This window comes from Panthera pardus, unplaced genomic scaffold (assembly GCF_024362965.1).
Source record: "Panthera pardus isolate Hobbes unplaced genomic scaffold, ASM2436296v1 HiC_scaffold_26, whole genome shotgun sequence".
Taxonomy (NCBI): Eukaryota; Metazoa; Chordata; class Mammalia; order Carnivora; family Felidae; genus Panthera; species Panthera pardus.
The window spans coordinates 3459112-3480883 of NW_026526832.1; the positions used below are offsets into that span (position 1 = coordinate 3459112).

The 21772-nt window shown below is 39.9% G+C and overlaps 2 protein-coding genes across 4 annotated transcripts in view; one reads left to right on the forward strand and one right to left on the reverse strand.

The window, feature by feature from the left end:
- The window catches only part of IL36G (interleukin 36 gamma), a 157105-nt gene extending 146473 nt beyond the window's left edge, over nt 1–10632 (reverse strand). The window contains exon 1 of the mRNA XM_019444847.2: nt 10522–10632. The gene's annotated coding sequence lies outside the window, so the exon portion shown is untranslated. The remainder of the gene's footprint in view (nt 1–10521) is intronic.
- IL1A (interleukin 1 alpha) lies at nt 7326–18163 on the forward strand. Of its 3 annotated transcripts, XM_019444821.2 has the most exons (8): nt 7331–7969; nt 8102–8178; nt 8588–8642; nt 9602–9650; nt 10421–10643; nt 12437–12610; nt 13750–13871; nt 16367–18163. In XM_019444821.2, exons 3-8 carry the CDS (start codon nt 8596–8598, stop codon nt 16562–16564), a joined length of 813 nt encoding a protein of 270 aa, XP_019300366.1. In that variant the 5' UTR covers nt 7331–7969; nt 8102–8178; nt 8588–8595; the 3' UTR covers nt 16565–18163. The 3 variants fall into 3 exon arrangements, with proteins under 3 accessions (XP_019300373.1, XP_019300366.1, XP_019300357.1); XM_019444812.2 differs by lacking the exon at nt 8102–8178 and having other exon boundaries at nt 7332–7969; XM_019444828.2 differs by lacking the exons at nt 8102–8178; nt 12437–12610 and having other exon boundaries at nt 7326–7969.
- Nucleotides 18164–21772: the final 3609 nt, after the last annotated feature.

The window sequence follows — 21772 nt, forward strand, 5'->3', positions numbered from 1 at the left end:
TGCAATCTCCATGAATTCCTCCCTAATTCTCTGTGTTAGCTTTAGCCACTCGCTTCCCATCTGTCTGTTCTGCCTCTATTATAGGACTTTGCCCTACAGTCATCTGCACAGATCTTCCCCACAAGTTGAAAGCTTATTAAGGGTAAGTGAGGTTCTTTGCCACCTCCCTCCCACGGCTTCTAACACAATGCCTCACAGTGAAGCAGATTCCCAAGCTGGCTTCAGGAAGGTTTCATTCAACTCTGCTCTGTGGGAACTCCTGCTCTCCTCTGCACCCCAGGTCCTGAGTCCAGGCCCTCTCAGTCTGCTCTTCCTCTCCCAGGGGAGCTACAGTGCCTTTGAGCAATGCTGAGGGGGATATGATGACCTACTGGGAACTGCACTAAGATCCCATGGAGGGCAGAGTGCAAAAACAAGAAAGTTAAGATCACATTTCTTCCTCGGATGTTCTTTTTTTTTTTTTTTCATCAAAATACTCCAAAACTGGTCTAGCCTCTTGACTCTTAAGGGTAATCAAGGCCCCAGATGATCCTTTATCTACATCAAGCCTGAGTCCTCATCAATGGAGTAAAACTGTCATTTCCTTCTAATTTATCAGCAACTGTTATATATTTCTGTATTAGAAATGGAACTTGTTTCTATTTATACTCAGAGTGACAAATCAAACTGGCCAGTGAAGTAATGAAAAAGCATGTACTCATTTGTAACGCAACTATACATGTGACAGAGAAAGACTCTACAAAAGAATAGTAAGGAATGAATCTAGGAAGGTCCTTATGTAACCAAACATAACACTTCAGGAGCACAGAGGTAGCATTGAAAGGGCGGGCCTACGACGGCCGACTCCATCTTGTTCTGTGTCCTTCACCTTGACCACACCTCCTCCCCTTGAGTAACTCCCCCCCCCCCCCACCTGCCTAACAGGACTCTGACCCTTCCCCAGCCAATCGGCTGAGGCCATAGCCATTACCTCACCAACTGCCCCTAGGCCCCAATAAAACCTTTGTCCTTTTGAAACGCGCTCTCTCCCCGGTATCTCACCGCTGCGTCGGTGCAGGTAGGGGATTGAGCTCGAGCTAGCTCGAATAAAGGCTCTTTTGCTTTTGCATCGGACTCGGCTCCCTGGCGGTATTTGGGGATCACGAATTCTGGGCATAACAGCATGAAGCAGACCATGGTCATGTTCGGGGTAGTCATGAAGTATGGAATGAACAGCAACAGCTGGAAAAATCCCAGTAGTCATCCAGTCCAACCTCTTCTTCTCTTTATAGACAAGGAAAGCTCTGAGACATGTAATAATGTCATAGGTCACACAACAAGTGGTTAGGGTCAAAGCCAGATCCAAGTCTCTTGCTTTTCTTGCTTTTCCAACCACCCTGTGTGCCACACTTGCCATTTCCTGCCCTGTGCCACAGTTGCTCTAATTAGGGGCCCATCCTCCCAGCAGCCAGGAATTCATACCAAAAGGAGGGAGGAGAGAACCATGCATATGCTTTGCTATTGATTATTTGTATGCAAATAAGTCAGCTTCACATTATAATGATGTTTATATTGATGCTTATTAAAAAATGCTTCAAAAAACTATAAAGCACCATATAAATGTTAGATGTTTAATGTAATTGTTATGAGATTTCTATCTGGGATGTTAGCTCAACAGTTTATCACTGGCCGTTTTATTTTCACAGCTAACATATCTTTCTATCTGGAAGCAGAATTTGGCCAAAATGAAAGCATCTGATTAGGTTCTTGATTCACCTTATCTGAAAATTCATCTCCCAGAGAGTGGAGAATGTTATAAGAGGACTACCAATCCAGACACATTTCTGTACAAGAAGGAATCAATTCTGTGAAAGAGGAATTTTGAGATAAAGTGCATGTCACCTTGGAGTCTGTAATAGAGAAGGGAAAGATAGTTATTCATAGTAGTAGTCACAATAGGTCAGGTTATACCACAGTAACAAATTCTGATATCTCAGTGACTTCACACAATTAAGGATCTGTTTCTCATTCATGCAAAGTCAAATGCAGGTTGTTCTAGTCTCTTGCATTTGCAACCACACCTCATCCATTTGTAGCCACACCGTCTGGGATATGTGACTTCCAAAATTGCTGCATCAAAGGAAGTTGGAGATGACAGAAGCACTCACTGGCCCTTGATTGCATAAGCCTAGAAGTAAAACACATCACGTAGCACTTCCTGCTCACAGTGCTTTGGCCAAAAAAATCACGTGTCCCTAATCCAACTGCAAGGGAGACTAGGAAATGACGACATATATTTACCAAGTAATCCCACAAATGGATTTTTGGTAAGTAGAGCCTACCACATACATGTTCCCCAGATTTTAGCAAAGCAAGTACTGAAATGCTCAGAGTATCCCATTTGTATAAAAACAAGTGTATATATGCCTTGAAAAAAGAAAGAATGAAAGAAAATACATCAAAATAGTAATAGTGAATACCTCTGCTTATTTAATTATTTATGGGTTTTATTTTCTTTTTATATTCTGTATATTTCCCTAGCAATATTTAATAATCATGTTTTAGAATCCAAAACAAGTAATCCAAGTTTGTTTTTTTTAATTGTGAAACAAGTTCAGACCAGAAACAATTATGACTCCATGAGGAAAAAGACTCAAAAGAAAAGGGAATTTCTTTACAGTGCCCTTCTGATTAGACAATCACAATTAGCCAGCAAGAAGAAAAAAGTGAGACGGGCATGGACTTGACACAGGAAGCACTCTGATGAACTCTGATTTTAAAGTGCACCTGTGAAGGGGCACCTGGGTGGCTCAGTCGGTTAAGCGGCCGACTTCGGCTCAGGTCATGATCTCGCGGTCCGTGAGTTCGAGCCCCGCATCGGGCTCTGTGCTGACAGCTCAGAGCCTGGAGCCTGTTTCGGAGTCTGTGTCTCCCTCTCTCTGACCCTCCCCCATTCATGCTCTGTCTCTCCCCGTCTCAAAAATAAAACGTTAAAAAATAATAATAACTAAATAAAGTGCATCTGTGAAAGACCAAAAGAAGGGCACAGTGCCAACGGAGAAGGCAAAGAGGGGGCACAGCCCTATGGGCCACCATCCCAAGAGAAAAGAGAAAGGGACTTTAGAAACAACAACAACAACAACAAAGCACATAAATTAGGGAACAAAACAGCTAAGGCAAAGAGAGGGAATCACAGCCTAATGGGGATTTGGCAGCTCAACATGAAGCTGTCCCTTCCTGCTACAGGTTTGTGCCAACTTGAATTCCTCTATTACAGCCACAACCATCCTCTGCTCCCTGAGTTGCCAGAGCACTTGTCCAAAGTTTACCCAAAGTTGAATGGGTAAAGACCTTAGTGAGCTCTACACAGGACCCTGATTGTCTAGCTCTTACCGCCCTTCCCATCCTCATCTTGCCACTTCCACTGCCCCTGCCTCTCTGAGCTCCAGCCTCAAAGCTCTACTTTCACTTATTTGACCCCACAACCTTTGCTCAGCCTAGAATTTTCCCTCCTCCCTCCCCACTGAACTGCCCACTCCCAGTCTAAGACTAGCTTCTTTGTTCATGGCCTTACTAAACTTATCTCAGCTTATCTGCTTATTTAGGGGATTGTTGTTGAATGCTTTCACTGGTTGTGTTCACTTGAATGAGGTTTCATTCTTTTTAGCTCCTTTTTTTACTTTTAGGTGAGAAGTCATGGGAGACCTTGTTTCTTCAGCTTTCCCCTCTTTACTGAGAAGCCAGTGTCACTAGGTAGTCTGGCATTTTGAACTAGAAATTACGAAATGGAGTTTTCATCTTCATTCCCACACTCACACAAACTCTCCATGTGACCCTGCAGCCCTGACACTTCCTCTCTCTCAGCCTGTTTCCACTTTTATAACGTAAGAGTTTAACCTAGATAGTGTCTCCGGTGCATCCCTCAATATATCTTTCTAGGTCCTTCAATAGACTAACAAGACAAGGCAGAAAAACTTAGAAATTAAAAAGAGCAAAGAAAAGGAAGATGTCACACTAAAAAAAAAGAGACAGCCCATAGTTGCTTGAGTCAAGGCTCTGAATCTCATTTCTGCAATCTGGTAACCTCGAAATCTTACACAGATTGGTTGGTTAATCTCCCTGGACTTTGACTTCCTCTTCTGTAAAATGTGATAAGAATACCTACCTCACAGGTTTGATGAGAGGATTAAATGAGATACTGTATTATAATACCAGAAGGCTATGTTATATGTTAGGTCCTTTCCTCCTGCTTACTGTCATGGAATTTAAAAGCAGGTTATAATTAAATAGGCCATGAGTTAAGACAAAAGGCTCAATTGCTTCTGTACATAATGGTTTATGCATACTTTATTCCTCTGAAGAGGCTTTCTACAACCTAAAAACAAATCACTGCATCCCCTGAAAATTCACAGGGAAGAGTCATGCTTATTTTTTCATTCAAGCAATTCTGTCAGATGCAACTACCTGAAATGATTTTAAAGTTGGTCCCAAAGATGTTTATAGATGTTTCTTATCTTCATGGTACAATGGCAAGAACATGGCTAAAGTCCATATCCAGACTCCACCACTGACCATGTGCTCAACTATGTTGATCACTTTCACCGTTTTCCTATATGTCACAGAACCAAATACGTCTCATTGGAGGAGAAGGGGAGAGGGCCAGGAGATATTTCAAACCATTTCTTTTTTCATCTTTTTTTTCTTTGAAACGAAAAAATCTTAGAATCAATAAATTACAGGGTGTTTGAGGCTGGAAAGACCTTTAAAGATGATCTTTTTCAGCCCCATTGCTTGGTGTTTGGTGGAAGTAAGAGGGATGAGCACCTAAATGCCGTGGAAAGAGAAGACTGGACTTGGAACAGAAAAGTGAGTTAGAGTGCTGGCTCTGCCTGTTTTGTGACTGTAGGTTGGCCACTCAACCTTTTCAGGGCCCTCAACTGTGAAAAGGGACAGTAATCACTACATCTGTGGGTAAAGTGTGGGGCCAATGAGACAATGCAAGTGAGAGCTCTTTGTGAAGTATAAAACAGTTTTCAAATGAAAAGCACCACCATGACTCTTTGGACTCACAGACTCCAGGCTTCTAAAGCGTATCCACTCACCTGCCAAAAGATATCATCTCATCTTGCATACTTAATTTTGTGAATCCTGGAAGAAAAATGCTGATCTAACAAAGACTCTGGCACAGAATAAGTACAGAATAAATTTCTTTTTTCTGAATGATGTAAGTGAAAATGACTAAAGAAGAGTTTTTGAAGCCTCCTCAGGGTCAAGAGATGGGTACTTAAAGCCCCAAGGTCCCCGTCACAGGACAGCCCCCCTAAACTCCCAGGCTCCCATAGAGCTCTACCTAGCAGGTTTCTCTCCCTAGGAGGATGATCTGGTGGTCAGACTTACTTACAAGTCAGTCTTGGTACACGCAAACAGAAAAGTAAGTTCCCCCCAGAAAGTGAGGACTTCTTACTCTCTAAACCTCACCCACTTTGTTCTTCCTTTAAAAGCCAGTTTCCGGGGCGCCTGGGTGGCTCGGTCGGTTACGCGTCCGACTTCGGCTCAGGTCATGATCTTGTGGTCCATGAGTTTGAGCCCCGCGTCGGGCTCTGTGCGGACAATTCAGAGCCTGGAGCCTGTTTCAGATTCTGTGTCTCCCTCTCTCTCTGCCCCTCCCCTGTTCATGCTCTGTCTCTCTCTGTCTCAAAAATAAATAAACGTTAAAAGAAAAAAAAATTTTTTTTTAAATAAATAAATAAAAGCCAGTTTCCAAAAAAGGTCATAGGAAGGAAAAAGTTAAGTGAAACCTCAATCTGAATTGGCTGTCTAGAAACTGGGCCATTCTCATTGTCTACAACAGAGGAGGGGCATAGGACAGGATGGGCGTTACCACTAATGGTAGAACCAAGGATGTTTTCCTGGATTACCAAACAAGTGCTATACGTTACTCCCAGAAACTAAATATCTGCAGGGTTTCAAGCGAGGTCTTCACCTGAAAATGTCCTCCCTGTTGAAGTTTTCAAGCCAATATTTTCATAAGAACTATATTTCCTTCAGTGAACGAAAGCGTTACAATGATGACTATACAGCTTCCCAAATGACAGAGCCATCATTAAAATTGTTACTATTTTTGTTTAGTTGCATCTCCATAGCAGTCCACACTCACAGTGTGCTTTGCAATTGTTTCTTAGTAATAGTCCTCACAAGATCTCCAGGAGGCAGAGGGAATAACCAGGACTGTGTTGCCTGAAGGAGAACCACAGATGTAGAGAATTGGCTACCGTCACCATTCAAAGAAGGATCCATCCTGAGACACCCAAGATCTGCCCCAGTCTGGTCCTAAATTTACATTGCCTACATCCAGGACACATCAGTTCTGTGGCTCTTGTTTATAGCTATTGTGACACCGGGTCTATGACCAAGAGGATCTGGACAGGCAATAGAATCAGAATCAGAGATTTTGCACTTAGGATAGACCTTAATGATCATGTAAACCAACTCCATTACTTACCATGAAACGAGACCAGAGAAAACATTTTATCCAACTCACACAAGCCACCTTCCTCCCAGTTCTGAGCTGTTTTGCCTTTTCATGCCACATTACTTGGCAGTGCCTTGTCTTTCTCTCTTTACCTTTTGCTCCCCTTCTCTACCCTCTTTTTCCATCCATTTTCTTTATTTAAAACTTACATGGCTTGGGGCGCCTGGGTGGCTCAGTCTGTTGAGCGTCCGACTTCAGCTCAGGTCATGATCTTGTGGTCTGTGGGTTCGAGCCCAGCGTCGGCCTTTGTGCTGACAGCTCAGAGCCTGGAGCCTGCTTCGGATTCTGTGTCTTCCTCTCTCTCTGACCCTCCCCTGTTCGTGCTCTGTCTCTCTCTGTCTCAAAAATAAATAAACGTTTAAAAAACAAAACAAAACAAAATAAAACAAAACTTACATGGCTTAAGCTCCAACCAGGATACCTTCAACATTTATCTGCCAAGAATGTGGTGTTCTATCACCTGAACCGGGCCAGTCTCAGGATACCCAAAAAGTCTTTGATAATAACAGCCAGGCAACACTGATGTAGTGTCGTAGCTGAGTCCCCTCCCCTTCCCTCAACCTCCATTCTCAAATCCAGCCACCAGCTTTTGGCCAGGGCCTTGCCCATATTTCCTGAGTCACACTCCTTAGGTTAATTCTAGAAAAGATCAAACTTCTCTTTGGGCCCTGATGGAGGGGCACTTTGCTATAACATGGCCAGTGCAGAGAGTTCTCTCCTAAAGCTGTCACTTTGGTAGGAAATGGGTTAACGGTATTCAGAGGAGTAAGAAGATTAAGACTTCTGTGGGTATCATTTTTCTCTCCCCTACCCTGCCCCAACCAGGAGGCTGTCTCCTGACACTGAGAATGATTTATGCCTATTCAAACAAACCTCCCTCTCCAGAAGAGACAGATCATCTTCTCTCAGAGCCAACCCTCATCTGCCAGAGGCTGCCAAGTATTCCATCAATTCATACTCAGCCCTGAGGTACAAAAAAACAAATTTAGCTAAAACACAAGCCACAGCTCCCAAGCTCCTTTCCAACTCCAGCCATCTAGAAGTCTGATTTTAGGAGTTCTCCCCTCCTCCCCACCGTACGTTTTTACATTTCCTGCCCTTCTTCCCTTTTTCTAAGACCGCATGCTTACAACTGTTCAGAACAAAGCAATAAATAAATGAAACTTATTAGTTTCATTGAATTAGTTCAATAAATGAAACTTCTCTAACTTAAACCAAGTTAGAAACTCCCGGAATCTCTACAGCAACACTACTACCAAGTACGCAGTGTGTCAGTATTTTGGCCAGTTTCCCGTTAAAGGAACATAAAAAACATACAAAACAATTCTTCCCTGTAAATTCCCGGGTGACGCACACAGACCACGCCTACTTCAAGAAGACAAAAGGCCAAGAAGCCTGACAAGGGCCAAGTCTCCAGGCAGAGAGGGAGTCATTTCATTGGCGCTTGAATCAGCAAAGGTATTGTCCTTATCACATCTTTGACTTTTAAAATATATTTTGCTTTTCTTCTTGGCTGTTGTCTCTCAAACCGCCTTCTCTGAAGATTAAGCCTCTTCCTTCCTTTCTTCCTTGGTTTGGTGTGTGAGTTAGAATCACAGTCAGATTTCAGAGAAGAATTCTTCCTGTTGATGGGGAACTGAGGGAATTGGCTTCATATGAGGGCACTGGTGAGAACAGCTGAGCCTTCCTTTGGAGGGAATCTGGACTACCAAACTATTAGGAGAAAACTGGAAATTTCCAACTCTCTCTCTTGCATCTATGCAAGGCAAATACCTCATTCTTGTGGGGGGTTTTTCTTTAATTTATCCAAGTTTTCATTGAATGCCTACTGTGTACAGTGTATTGGGTTGGGCACATAAAACTACCAAGTTTCTAAAAGAAGTTAATAGTCCAGTAGAGGAGGCAGATACGTTTGCAAATAACTCAAGGGAGTGAAAAGAAGAATGGGGAAAATGCTGACTGTGGGCTAAGTCATTCATTAGGTTTCTCAAGAAGCACAAAGCACAGGTGGCTCCCTTTTCTGGCATTTGGTTCAGTGGCTGCTAGGCTGACGGCCACTGGTATTCTCTGTTGCAGAAGTCAAGATGGCCAAAGTTCCTGACCTCTTTGAAGACCTGAAGAACTGTTACAGGTAGGAAATCAATTCTATCTCTTATGATTTAATGAAGGGATCCAGGTACATGAGAATCCACCTCAGAGTTAACAGTAAGTAGCATGGAGCCCGACTGGCAAAAGTATAGAGATGTGTCCTACTGCTGAAGTCAGGGCAGGTTCAGTGAAGATCCAGAAACAGTAGGTACCCCACATGTTAAACTAAGATGGCACTAACAGGGAGGCCACCTTTTCAGAAAAACTATTTTTACAGTCTGCTGTGTCTTAGTGAATTTCAACATCTACTTAGACACAGCCTCAGTCAAGTTCACATGCTCTGATACAGTATTGGGTTTTCATGGACTGCCAGAGAGAAAAACCATTCTCAGGAAAACTTCTGGATCTCAATCTGGAACAGGCAATGGCTAAACAGCAATTTTAGCATGTGAATGCACATACACAGTCTAACCTCATTCAGACATAAGAGTAGGGTAAGTGAATAAAATTTAAAGAATACTTTAAACAAACATGGTATTCCCATTACCTGTTAATATACACTAACACAAACTAGGCTATCAAAATGTTGCTATACTAGTTCCCAAGTATAAACTATTAAATTTATTTTAGTGAACACATGAAAGCAATGTGTAACACATGACCTATTTGGCTAAAATTAAAATAAGGTGCCTCAAAAGCATTTCTTTTTTGAGGAGGTTAACATTTTTCCCTGAAATTCAACTAGAACTCTTCAATTTGTTAGCCAAGGCCCATTTTTATAGACAAAGTTCAAGGCCTGTCCCGATGATTCCTAATTCCAAATTAGTGAGTCACAAATTACTGTATACATGTACGTAAATGTATAGAAGTCCTTAATTTTCTTAGATGACAGTAATGACCAGGTGTCTGTTACCCAAAGCTAATGTGGTCATTAAAATACATTGCCTGGTGACTGCAGTGATGTAAAACACAGAATTACATTCTCATTATCTTGTTTGGCAGTGAAAATGAAGAATACAATTCTGAAGTTGACCATCTCACTCTGAATCAGGTAAGAAAATGATGTAATTCTTATGGGATTGCTATTCTTTTTTTTTAAGTTTATTTATTTTTGTTTTGTGTGTGTGTGTGTGAGAGAGACAGAGAGAGAGAGAGCAGGGGAGGAGCAGAGAGAGAGAGAAACCATCCCAGAAAATAAAAATAGATCATACTAAGAGTTAACCACTGCCACCACTATGGCATGTTCCTTAAAGTCTCTTCTAGGTACATACACACATAAGAACAATTATTAGGATTATATCATATATAATTTTATATTCAGCTTTTTTCACTAGCAATACATCAAGGGCATTCCAGAGTACCGTGAACTATGAGATCACGACCTGAGTCAAAACCAAGAGCTGGAGGCTTAACCAGCTGAGCCACCCAGATGGCTCACAGGATTGCCATTCTTATGCAGTATTTTTTCTACCAGAACAAAACAGCAATAACTTGAATCCTTGATGTTTTGGTTTCACCCTTACTAGAGGTTCAGAGACCTGCAACTCTCCCTCCTAAGTGAGATCAACTGCCTCTCTACACTGACAGTTGATGGCACTGTCCATTCTCAACAGACTTTCCTAGGGAAAGGTGGGAGGGAGGTAGAAAAAGAGGAGAGTTTGGGGAGGGAGGGAAGAAGAGAGGGAAGAAGAGAGGGAAGCGGGGAGAAGACTGATGAAATAGAGACCCTTCCACCAAGTCTACTGAATACAACTTCTACTGAAAGGGATCTCATCCTATGACCATATGCAGCCCCTCAGTTTCCATGTTCCTTCCTCATAGAAATCCTTCTATGATGCAAGCTATGACCCACTTCATGAGGACTGTACAGATAAATTTATGTCTCCGAGTACTTCTGAAACCTCCAAGACATCCCAGCTTACCCTCAAGGAGAGTGTAGTGATGGTGGTAGCCAATGGGAAGATTCTGAAGAAGAGGCGGTTGAGTTTAAATCAATTCCTCACTGCTGATGACCTGGAAGCCATTGCAAACGAAGTAGAAGAAGGTAAGAAGTCAAGTGCAAATAATATCTTTGTTTTCCATTTTTAAGAACCTGGAGACAACAGAGCACAGGAGAAAATAAAACCTAGAATCAGTAACAAGAGGGCAACCAGGCATTAGTCTGGTAACTACAAGGAAGGAGAAGATACTTTCATCCTTCTCCAGTAGGGAGGGAGCAGCAGTGGTCTGAGTCTATAGAATACTTCCTCATGGGCTTATAGATAAAGGTCATGTAGCTTTTATCCTTATGGCAGAAAGCTGTCATATACTGTTAGTAGGTGACTATTTACAAGCTACATTCCTCCAGATAATAACTCTGTCCCCATTGGGCAAGTCACTTAACCTTTCTGTGCTTCAGTTTCCTCTACTGTAAAATGGAGATGATCAGAGTCCCTACTTGTTAAAATTAAATGAGTCAATACTTGCAAGCTGCTGGACTAGAATAATGCCTGGCATGGAAATACCCACTAAATGTTAGGTATTGCCATTACCCCTACTCCTATTCCTCCTACTTACTACTACCTTTGTTAATACTACCAATACTGCTAATTGATTAATGGCTGCATTATCTCTACACTTTATGACAATCTTACATTCTCGTTTGACAGATGAGGAAACTAAGCTCAGTTAGGTAAGTCACACAGTGTGTAAGCGGGAGAGCTTTAAACCAAATTCAGTTCTGATTATAACACTTAGGACTATTCTCCCACGCGTCTACTATACAAACCTCTACATGAAACATAAGCCCAATATTTTTCAGATAATAGCTTTTTAAGATAACAGGTAAACCCTAATACACATTCAGCCAGAAAACTGGAAGATACAAGAAAATGTAAAACAGAAAATAAAAATAGTTCATGCTAAGAGTTTACCACTGCCACCACTATGGTATGTTCCTTAAAGTCTCTCCTAGGTACATACACACATATGAACAATTATTAGGATTATATCATATACAATTTTATATTCAGCTTTTTTCACTTAGCAATATATCAAGGGCATTCTAGAGTACCAATTTTTCAACATTATAAGTAATATAACAATGAACATCCATATCAATAAATCGTCATTTTTTTTTTTACTTTTTTTTAAAAAGTTTACTTATTTATTTGGAGAGAGAGAGCAGGGGAGGGGCAGAGAGAGGGAGAAAGAGAGAATCCCAAGCAGGCTCTGTGCTGTCAGCACAGAACCCGACATGGGGCTCAAACTCATGAACCATGAAATAATAACCTGAGCTGAAAACAGTTGGATGCTTAACTGACTAAGCCACCCAGAAGCCCCAGTAAATCTTCGTTTTTATCACTATTTATTTCTTTGGAATAGATTACTAGATGTAAACTTACTCAGAGCCATGAGGATTTGTGAAGCTACTGATATATCCACTATTCAGAAAGGGGGGTAGACATTTAGACCTGCATGTCCAGTGACATAGAATTCTTAACATATTCATTTTTTCTCAGAGTATATTCATTTGAAAAATATAGATGGTGAATGTTAGCAGTCTTCCTGGTTTCTTAGAAACCTCCAAACAACCAAAATGAAAGTACTTCACAAATGATCTCTTTTTAAAAAAAATACTGCCTAAGGAGTTGAAGTTTAAAAAGAAATAAGTAATCACAAAGATAATCCTAGAACCAACTCCGCTGACTGGGTGGCTTCACTTCTCTCTGTTTCTTCATCTGGGTTGGAATATTCTTAATGTCTCTTCCATAGCTACTTTTGATGCTTGTATTAGAGTAGAAATATCATCTGTGTTTGTACAAAGACATCAATCTGAGCTTGTGATAATGGTTTTAGAAATCATGAAGCCCAGATCAGTAGCACCCAACTTCTACAGCAGTGAAAAATACAACTATCAGAAGATCATCAAATCCCAATTCATCCTGAATGACAACCTCAGTCAAAGTGTAATTCGAAAAGCAGGGGGAAAATACCTCGCAGCCGCTGCATTACAGAATCTGGATGATGCAGGTAAGTGGGCACTGAGTAGTAAGCTTTCTGATGTAGTATCTCTTAGATAGTCTTCTCCTCAGTTTTAAAGATGAGGAAACTGACTCCCAGAAATATGAAATGACTTACCCAAAGTTACCCAGAAGCCAATGAGGGGCAATCACTCTCCATTAGAAAGCCTGCTGATCAAACTGAGAAATAAGCACCAACTAAAAAGAGTCATCATCTCTGATAACATAACTGTGAAGCGAAACATCCAATAAGCTGAGAATATTTTGGGGAGGATGAAACTTAGTGTCCAAGAAACTTAGCCACACAAATCCAATTTCCATGTTGTACATATTTTAGCTTCAGGACATGTCATCGGCATACAAAATTATTTTCAGAGCTCCACACGGGCTACTTGGCAATAAACAAACGGGGCTCCTTCTAATTGGACATACTTCAGAAAACATACTTTCCACTCAGACATTTACAAATTATTTTGTGTTCTATTTTCCTACTTAATATTATCTCAGGTAATCTTCCCACATATTGAAATAGTATATATATTTGCCATTTTAATGACACTGGAATATTCAATCATGTTGCTATGCTGGTCCCTTAGGTTTGCTCCAAGTAATTCTATTGCAAAGATTATTGTATATATAATTTTTCCCTAGGAGGTTATTTCTTTGGAGCATATCCCAAAAAAGGAACTCTTAGGTTCCTAGGGGTGAATAATTATCCAACTCTTATTAAGCACTGTTCTCTGAGGAAAACAACTACTTTTCACTAGCACTAGTAACATGATCGTATCAGCTTCCTCAAACCCCTCCACTTTAGGTTATAATGAACTCATGGGCTCACAAGTTGAAGGGTCTTTTCCCACTAATGTAATTACAAGAGATTCAACAAATAGCCCCCAAGCATTCATTCAACATAGAAAATTCTGAAGACATCAACCAAGTATTTACCTGTCCAGTAAAAGCGGCAGACATTGTGAAGGATACAAAGATCTATGGAATTTCATTCTAGTGTTTACATCATAGTTGGGGACCTAACTACACACACACACACACACACACACACACACACACACACACACACAATTTACATAACATGGGATTTTATTCAAGTACAATGGATTTACTTTCTTTTTTGGTTTTTTTCTTTGCCAGTGAAATTTGACATGGGGGCTTATACATCAAAAGAAGATTCTAAACTTCCTGTGACTCTCAGAATCTCAAAAACTCGACTGTTTGTGAGTGCTCAAAATGAAGATGAGCCTGTATTGCTAAAGGTCAGTCGTCCTCAGTCTCCAATTGACCTCCATTTACATCCCATATGTTTGTGACTGATTCCAATAGACAGACACCCCTAGCACGGTGGCACAGTCCTCTTCTCTTCCTACCACAGTTTCCACCTGTCCACCTGCCCCTACCTGCTACTTCTCACCTATCCCCAGAGGCGCTTCTATGCAGGATCTATGAGAAGGTAAAAATGGCAAGAGTGAATAAAAGGGAAATTACCTTCTTCCTTCTTTTTCCTTACCCTACCTGATCCTAGTCACTTCCCATCCCAGGGCATCCATTTATTCTATCCATCTTGAACTCTACCATCTGAGCTATATGATGGTAGGCCTTAGGACAATGGGGCCTGCTTCTAAGAAACTCAAAAAAGCCAACTAGGAGCAGACAGTATGAATCACCTGCCATTGGGCACAAGCAAAAATCTGGGAGCCAAGACTGAAACCCTGGCCTTTGACTCTATTGCCTCTCTCTCTTCATGGGTGCCAGCATTATCCCTCATCCCAGCCCCATCTCCACTACCACCTTTCCCTCAAGCATACAGACACACACACACCCACGATAGCCTTTAGATGTTTTCTCCACTGATAAGAGGTGACTCTTATTTAGTAAATGTATAATGCAAACCCCCAACTCCAACCAGGATTTTTGTGGGTGCATGTATTTCTCCACGTGGGTTAAGTGAGGTAAAAATGATTTCTACAGATGAGGGCAGTATCTTCCTTCATGAATTCATTCAACAGGCATCATTTATTGAGAGCCTTCTATTTTTCAAACATAGTGCCAACAGCTACGTAGACCGTGGTGAGCCAAAATCCCTAGCCTTATAGAAGTTGTTCTTCTGGGGGACACAGACAGTAGACAAGCCAAAAAAACCAGCAAAAAGTAAAAGATGCTGTAAAGCAAATGAAAAGGGTGCTGAGATAGAGAAAAATGGGAGAGTACTCTTTACATAGGGAGGCAAGAGCAGAGCTCCCTGTGAGATCTGATAGGAGCATGCCTTGCAAGGGGGCAGGTAAACATGGGCATTCTAAACAGAGGGATCTGAGTGCATCTGGGCTCTATACCTTCAAGAGTTTAAAGGCCACCTTCAGAGACCAGAAGGAACATTGTAGAACTGAGGCACTGTGAGAAGGAGGAAAGATAAGCGGAGGCTAGTGTTTGTGGAGCCTTGCATTTGGGTTTCATTTGAGGTACAATGAAAAGTTACAATTAAAAGTTTTAATACAATTAAAAGGTTTCAAATAGGGAAGTGTCCCGACCTCACTTATATTTTCTAAACTAGAGAATAGATCACCAAGAAGGCAATGAAGAAAGCACAAAGCTCAAATAGGAGGTAATAATAACAATCATGGAACTGGGGGTGGTGAGGCAGATAAAAAGAAGTAGACAGAAACGGTTATGTTTCAGAGATAGAAGCAACAGGAGGTAGGAGAGAAAATACATTTACTTAGATGGGGAAAAAGTAGGAGAGGAATGAGTTTGGGAAATAAATTCCTTGTTGGCATTGAAAACTCCAAGGAAACCTCAAAAGGATAATCGGTTGCTTTATTTTTTTTTTAATGTTTTATTTATTTTTGAGACAGAGAGAGACAAAGCATGAACGGGGGAGGGGCAGATAGAGAGGGAGACACAGAACCGGAAGCAGGCTCCAGTCTCCGAGCCATCAGCCCAGAACCCAACGCGGGGCTCGAACTCAAGGTCAGTGAGATCGTGACCTGAGCTGAAGTCGGACGCTTAACTGACTGAGCCACCCAGGTGCCCCAATATAATCGGCTGCTTTAGATTAAAAAGAGCACAGAAGAAGCATATCAAGTTGAAATTTGAATTTTACTTTTCCATGAAAGTATTATTAGATTCTATTCATACTCGCAAGAATAGTACAGTCTAAAGAGATCGCAATTGTCATGGAGTTAGTTGCTGTTACACTTGGAAATGTGTGTGTGTGTGTGTGTGTGTGTGTGTGTGTGTGTGTGTGTGTGTGTTTTGGGTTTTTTAAACTTTTAATTGTTAGCTTAAATATGGAGATAAACATCTCTAATAATAAATTATTTTTCCAAAGATATGATCAGCACACTTAGAGGTCAAAATGTTTAGAGGTCTCAGAATTGCTAGTGCTCAGATTTTATGCAAAATGCCTTATGCTTATGTTGAAGGCAGGACAAGAACAATGTTCTACCCTACCTTCCAGGATACAGTAAGACACGACTGTCATTGGCAATCCTCATGAATAATTTGGATTTCTCTCCAGTTACTTAAGGAAGTTAGCTATTAAGTGTGTATATGGTGTAGACTGGCCATACATCTAACAGGCATGTAATAGATGCTTGCTGAATGAACAAATGAGTGAAGAACCTATATCATCACATTACAGAGTCACAGTCCTAAAGTGCTATATTTCTTACAAAGGCCAAATGTCAAGGGATTGCACTTCAGTTCTTTGTCTAGAATCTTGTTTTCTAACATATCTCTGTTCTCCTAATTACAGGAGATGCCTGAGACACCCAAAACCATCAGAGATGAGACCAACCTTCTCTTCTTCTGGGAACGTCATGGCAGTAAGAACTACTTCAAATCAGTTGCCCATCCAAAGTTGTTCATTGCCACACGGGAAGAAAAACTGGTGCACATGGCAAGAGGGCTACCCTCTGTCACTGACTTTCAGATACTGGAAACCCAGTCTTGACTCTGGAGTCTACTTACTTGTGAAGTGTTTACAGTCCATATGTACTATGTACATGGAGGAGTCAAATCTTTTACTCTTAGTCACTTGATGAGCATGTGCTGAGCCTTTGTAATTCTAAATGAATGTTTACTCTCTTTGTAAGAGAGTGAGCAAGCTCTAATGGAACCAACATCAACATATAATGTTGTTTGTTATTTAAAGAATACCCTATACTTGAAATACAAATCAAAACCACCATGAGATACCACCTGACACCTGTCAGAATGGCTAACATGAACAACTCAGGCAACGACAGATGTTGGCGAGGATGCGGGGAAACAGGATCTCTTTTGCATTGTTGGTGGGAATGCAATCTGGTGCAGCCACTCTGGAAACAGTATGGAGGGTCCTCAAAAAACTAAAAATAGAACTACCCTACGACCCAGCAACTGCACTACTAGGCATTTATCCAAGGGATACAGGTGTGCTGTTTCAAAGGGACACATGCATCCCCATGTTTATAGCAGCACTATCGGCAATAGCCAACGTATGGAAAGAGCCCAAATGTCCATCGATGGATGAATGGATAAAGAAAATGTGGTGTATATATATACAATGGAGTATTATTTGGCAATCAAAAAAAAATGAAACCTTGCCATTTGCAACTACGTGGATGGAACTGGAGGGTATTATGCTAAGTGAAATTAGTCAGTCAGAGAAGGACAAACATTTTTGCCTTCACTCATATGAGGACTTTAAGAGACAAAACAGATGAATATAAGGGAAGGGAAACAAAAAGAATATAAAAACAGGGAGGGGGACAAAACAGAAGAGACTCATAAATATGGAGAACAAACAGAGGGTTACTGGAGGGGTTGTGGGAAGGGGGATGGGCTAAATGGGTAAGGGGCACTAAGGAATCTACTCCTGAAATCATTGTTGCACTATATGCTAACTAATTTGATGTAAATTAAAAAAAAAAAAAAAAAAGAACACCCTATACTTTGCAAACCACCAATCAATTTAATTATTCTTCTTCATAACAATCTTGGGAGAACTAGGGCTACTTGATATGGCTACCAAAAAGACTCTACCCATATTACATATGGGTTAAGTAAGTGAGGCATAAGAAATACCCACACAGCAGTTGGAATGAGAAGCCATTTGCCCAGGATTTCATTCCAACTGCTTGCCTTTAAATTGCTGATGGACCCTTAATCAAATACTATAAGTTTCTGGGACTTAGTTTGGTTATCTTCAAAATGGAGGGGGTGATACTTATACCTTTCCTGCCTCAACAGTATTTTATGCCAATCAATGAGATCAGTTTAGTAAAATGCTTTTTGAATGAAAATTTTGAGCCTCAAGAAGTCAAGTGTAAAGTATTTATTATTTATGTACATATATATTTATGAATATATTTTTAAGATAATTATAACATGTTATTTTATTTATGGCAATTATTTGTATTCTTGGAGTATGACTGATCATCCTTAACAACAGTAAAGAATGTTTTTCAGGCTAAATAGTTTTATTTATTCACACTAAGGCACTTTGGTCTAAGTCTTGCTTTTTGTAGTACCTGGAAGCTCTATAATTATGATAATAAATTTATATTAATATCTTGTGCTGATCATTGACAATCTTTCAATCCTCTACTTTTAAACTTGCTTAGCATGCTTGTGTCATTCAATTTCACCTGCTATCAAGTCCTACTAGCTAAAGAGGGATAAACTTAACTTTGGTGACCGCGAGACAACTGTTAATCTAAACTTTCTTTTCCAGAATGTAAGCAATGTTCCTTCAACAAGGTTCTACAAGTTGTGATCAAACTATAGTGTTAAATTTCTATCAAAAATAAGGACTGATCCATTTATTATAAATCATAATTGAATAAAACTAAGTCTGACACAATTATTTACTGTCTTAATCATTATTTTAATGCATGGTAATTAGGAACAAATGATAAAACTTCACATAAATAACCCTAATTAGTGTTACTTTATAAAACCAAACCAAGTTTTATGGTTTTTCTCTCCCCTTTGTTAGCTTGCCACTATGCACAAATGGTACTTAGAATGATAATATTCCCAGGGCGCATGGGTGGCTCAGACTAACACAGCCTGTAAGTGGGATCTTGTCCTTCCTATTTTAGATATCATGGTTTTGTTAGAAATTGACATTAGCTGTTGGAAAGCAAGTGACATTGTTGATTCAGTGTTTGTAGGCAATTCATACCTATAGGTCCTCAACCTAAATTCAAAACTTTAAATGTATCCCTGTTAAAATTATTCTTGTTAATTTAGCTTGTTCTTTCTAGATTGTTCCAGATTCTAATTTTTTTAATATACTGGCTCTTCCTCTTAGCTTTGTGACATTTGTAACAGACATTTGTGACATTTGGTGAGATTTTTGTTTATAGTATATTGCGGAGTATAAAGAATAGGTTATGAACATTTTCACAGTGTGATCCTATTTTCATTTAAAATACATACAATCTGTATTTAAATAATTATGGAAAGGTATACATCAATTTATATACACCGCATTATATAAAATGTTTCCTTTATCCATTGATGGACATTTCGGTTGTTTCCATATCCTGGCTATTGTAAATAATGCTGCAATAAATATGAAAGTGCAGATTATCTCTTTGATATCTTGTTTCATTTCCTTTAGCTTTTTACCTAGAAATGGAAATCCTGGATCACATGGTAGTTTTATTTTTAGTTTTTTGAGGAACCTCTATACGGGTTTCTATAGCAGCTGAAGCAATTTATATTCCCAACAGCATGGCACAAGAGTTCCCTTTTCTCCATATCCTTGCCAACCTCTTGCTTTCTCTTGTCTTTTTTTTTTAATGTTTATTTTTCACTATCTGAGAGGGGAGGACGCAAGCAGGGGGGGGGCAGAGGGAGAGGGAGGGGTAGAGAGAGAGGGAGAGAGAGAATCCCAAGCAGGCTGAGTGCTGTCAGCACAGAGCTTGATCTTACAGAACTGTGAGACCATGACCTGAGCCAAAATCAACAGATGCCTAACGAACGAGCCACCCAGATGCCCCTCTCTTGTCTTTTTGATGACAGCCATGCTAACAGCTGTGAGGTTGATGTCTCTTTGTGGTTTTGATTTGCATTTCCCTGATGATTGGTGATGTTGAGCATCTTTTCACGTTCTGTTCACCATATGTATATCTTCTTTGGAAAAGTGTCTATTCAGTTGCTCTGCCCATTTAATTGGAATGTTTGGTTTTTTGCTATTGAGTTGTATGTGCTCTCTATATATTTTAAATATCAACCCTTTATCAGGTAGATGGTTCACAAATATTTCCTCCCATTCTGTCAGCTGCCTTTTCATTTTATTGATGGTTTCTTTAGCTGTGCAGTTTTAGTTTGATGTAGTCTCACTTGTTTATTTTTGCTTTTGCTGCCTCTGCTTTAGTGCCATATCCAAAAAGTTATTTCCAACACTGATGCCAAAGAACTTACTTCCTGTTTTCCTGTTTTCTTTTAGGAGTGTTACAGTTACAGGTCTTAAATTTAAGTATTTAATTCATTTTGAGTTGATTTTCATTTATGGCATAGGATAGGGGTCTAGTTTCCCAACACCAGGTATTAAAAAGACTGTCCTTTCCCCATTGTATATTCTTGGCTCCTTTCTCAAAAAGTAATTGGCCATATATGTATGGGTTTATTTCTGGGTTCTCAATTTTTTTGTATTGGTCTATATGTTTTTATACCACTACCATACTGTTTTGATTACTATAGCTTTGTATTGTAGTCTGAAATGAAAATGTGAAACTTTACAATATTAATTCTTCCAATCTATGAATATGGGATATCTTTCTACTTATTTGTGTCTTCTTCAATTTCTTTTATCAATGTCTTACAGTTTTCAGTGTACAGATCTTTCACCGCCTTCATTAAATTTATTCCTATTTTACTCTTTTTAAAAGAAAAAAAGCGGGGGATTATTGGGGTGCCTGGGTGGCTCATTCAGTTGAGCATCCAACTTTGGCTCAGTTCATGATCTCATGGTTCATGGGTTCAAGCCCCGCATCGGGCTCTGTGCTTACAGCTCAGAGCCTGGATCCTGCTTCGGGTTCTGTGTCTCCTTCTCTCTCTGCCCCTCCCCTGCTCATGCTCTGTTTCTCTCTGTCTCTTGAAAAATGAATAAACATTAAAAAAAATTTTTTTAAGGGTTCATTTATTCTTTTTGAGAGAGGAAGAGATATCAGAGTAAGGGCAAAGAGAGAGGGAGACAGACAATCCCAAGCAGGCTCTGCACTGTCAGCACAGAGCCCAACACAAGGCTCACACTCACAAATTGTGATAACATGATCTGACCCAAAATCAAAAGTTGGACACTTAACCAACTGAGTCACCCAGGTACCCCATTGATGCTATTGTAAATGGAACTGTTTTCTTAATTTATCTTTCTGATAGTTCATTGTTAGTATATAGAAATGCAAATGATTTATGTATATTGGTTTTTATGCTGTAAATTTACTGAATTCATCTATTGTTTCTAACAGTTTTCTTGGTAGAGTCTTTAGAGTTTTCTATATATAATATCATGTCATCTGCAAATAGAGACCATTTTATTTCTTCCTTTGTGACATGGATGCCTTTTATTTATGCTTCATTGTTCTGGCTAGGGCTTCTGATACTATGTTGAATAAAAATGAGAGTGGGCATCCTTGTCTTGTTCCTGATCTTAGAGGGAACGCTTTCAGCTTTTCACCACTGAGTATGATGTTATACTTGTATGATTTGGGCTTGTCATTTATTATGTTGAGATACACTTCTATACCCAGTTTGTTGAGATTTTTTAGCATGAATGGATATTGAAGTTTGTCAAATGCTTTTTCTGCATCTATCGAGATGATCATATGAGTTTTATACTTCTTTTTGTTACTGTGGTATATCACATTAGTTTATTTGAAGATGTTGAACCATCCTTGCATCCCTGGAATAAATCCTACTTGATCATGGCTTATGATCCTTTTAATGTACTGTTGAAATCAGTTTGCTAATATTTTGTCGAGGATTTTTGCATCTATGTTCATCAGGGATATTGGCCTATAATTTTATTTTCTTCTAGTGCCCTTGTCTGGTTTTGATATCAGGGGAATGCTGGCCTCATAAAATGAGTTTGGAAGTGTTCCATCCTCTTGTATCTTCCAGAAGAGCCTGAGAAGGATTGGTATTAATTCTTCTTTAAATGTTTGGT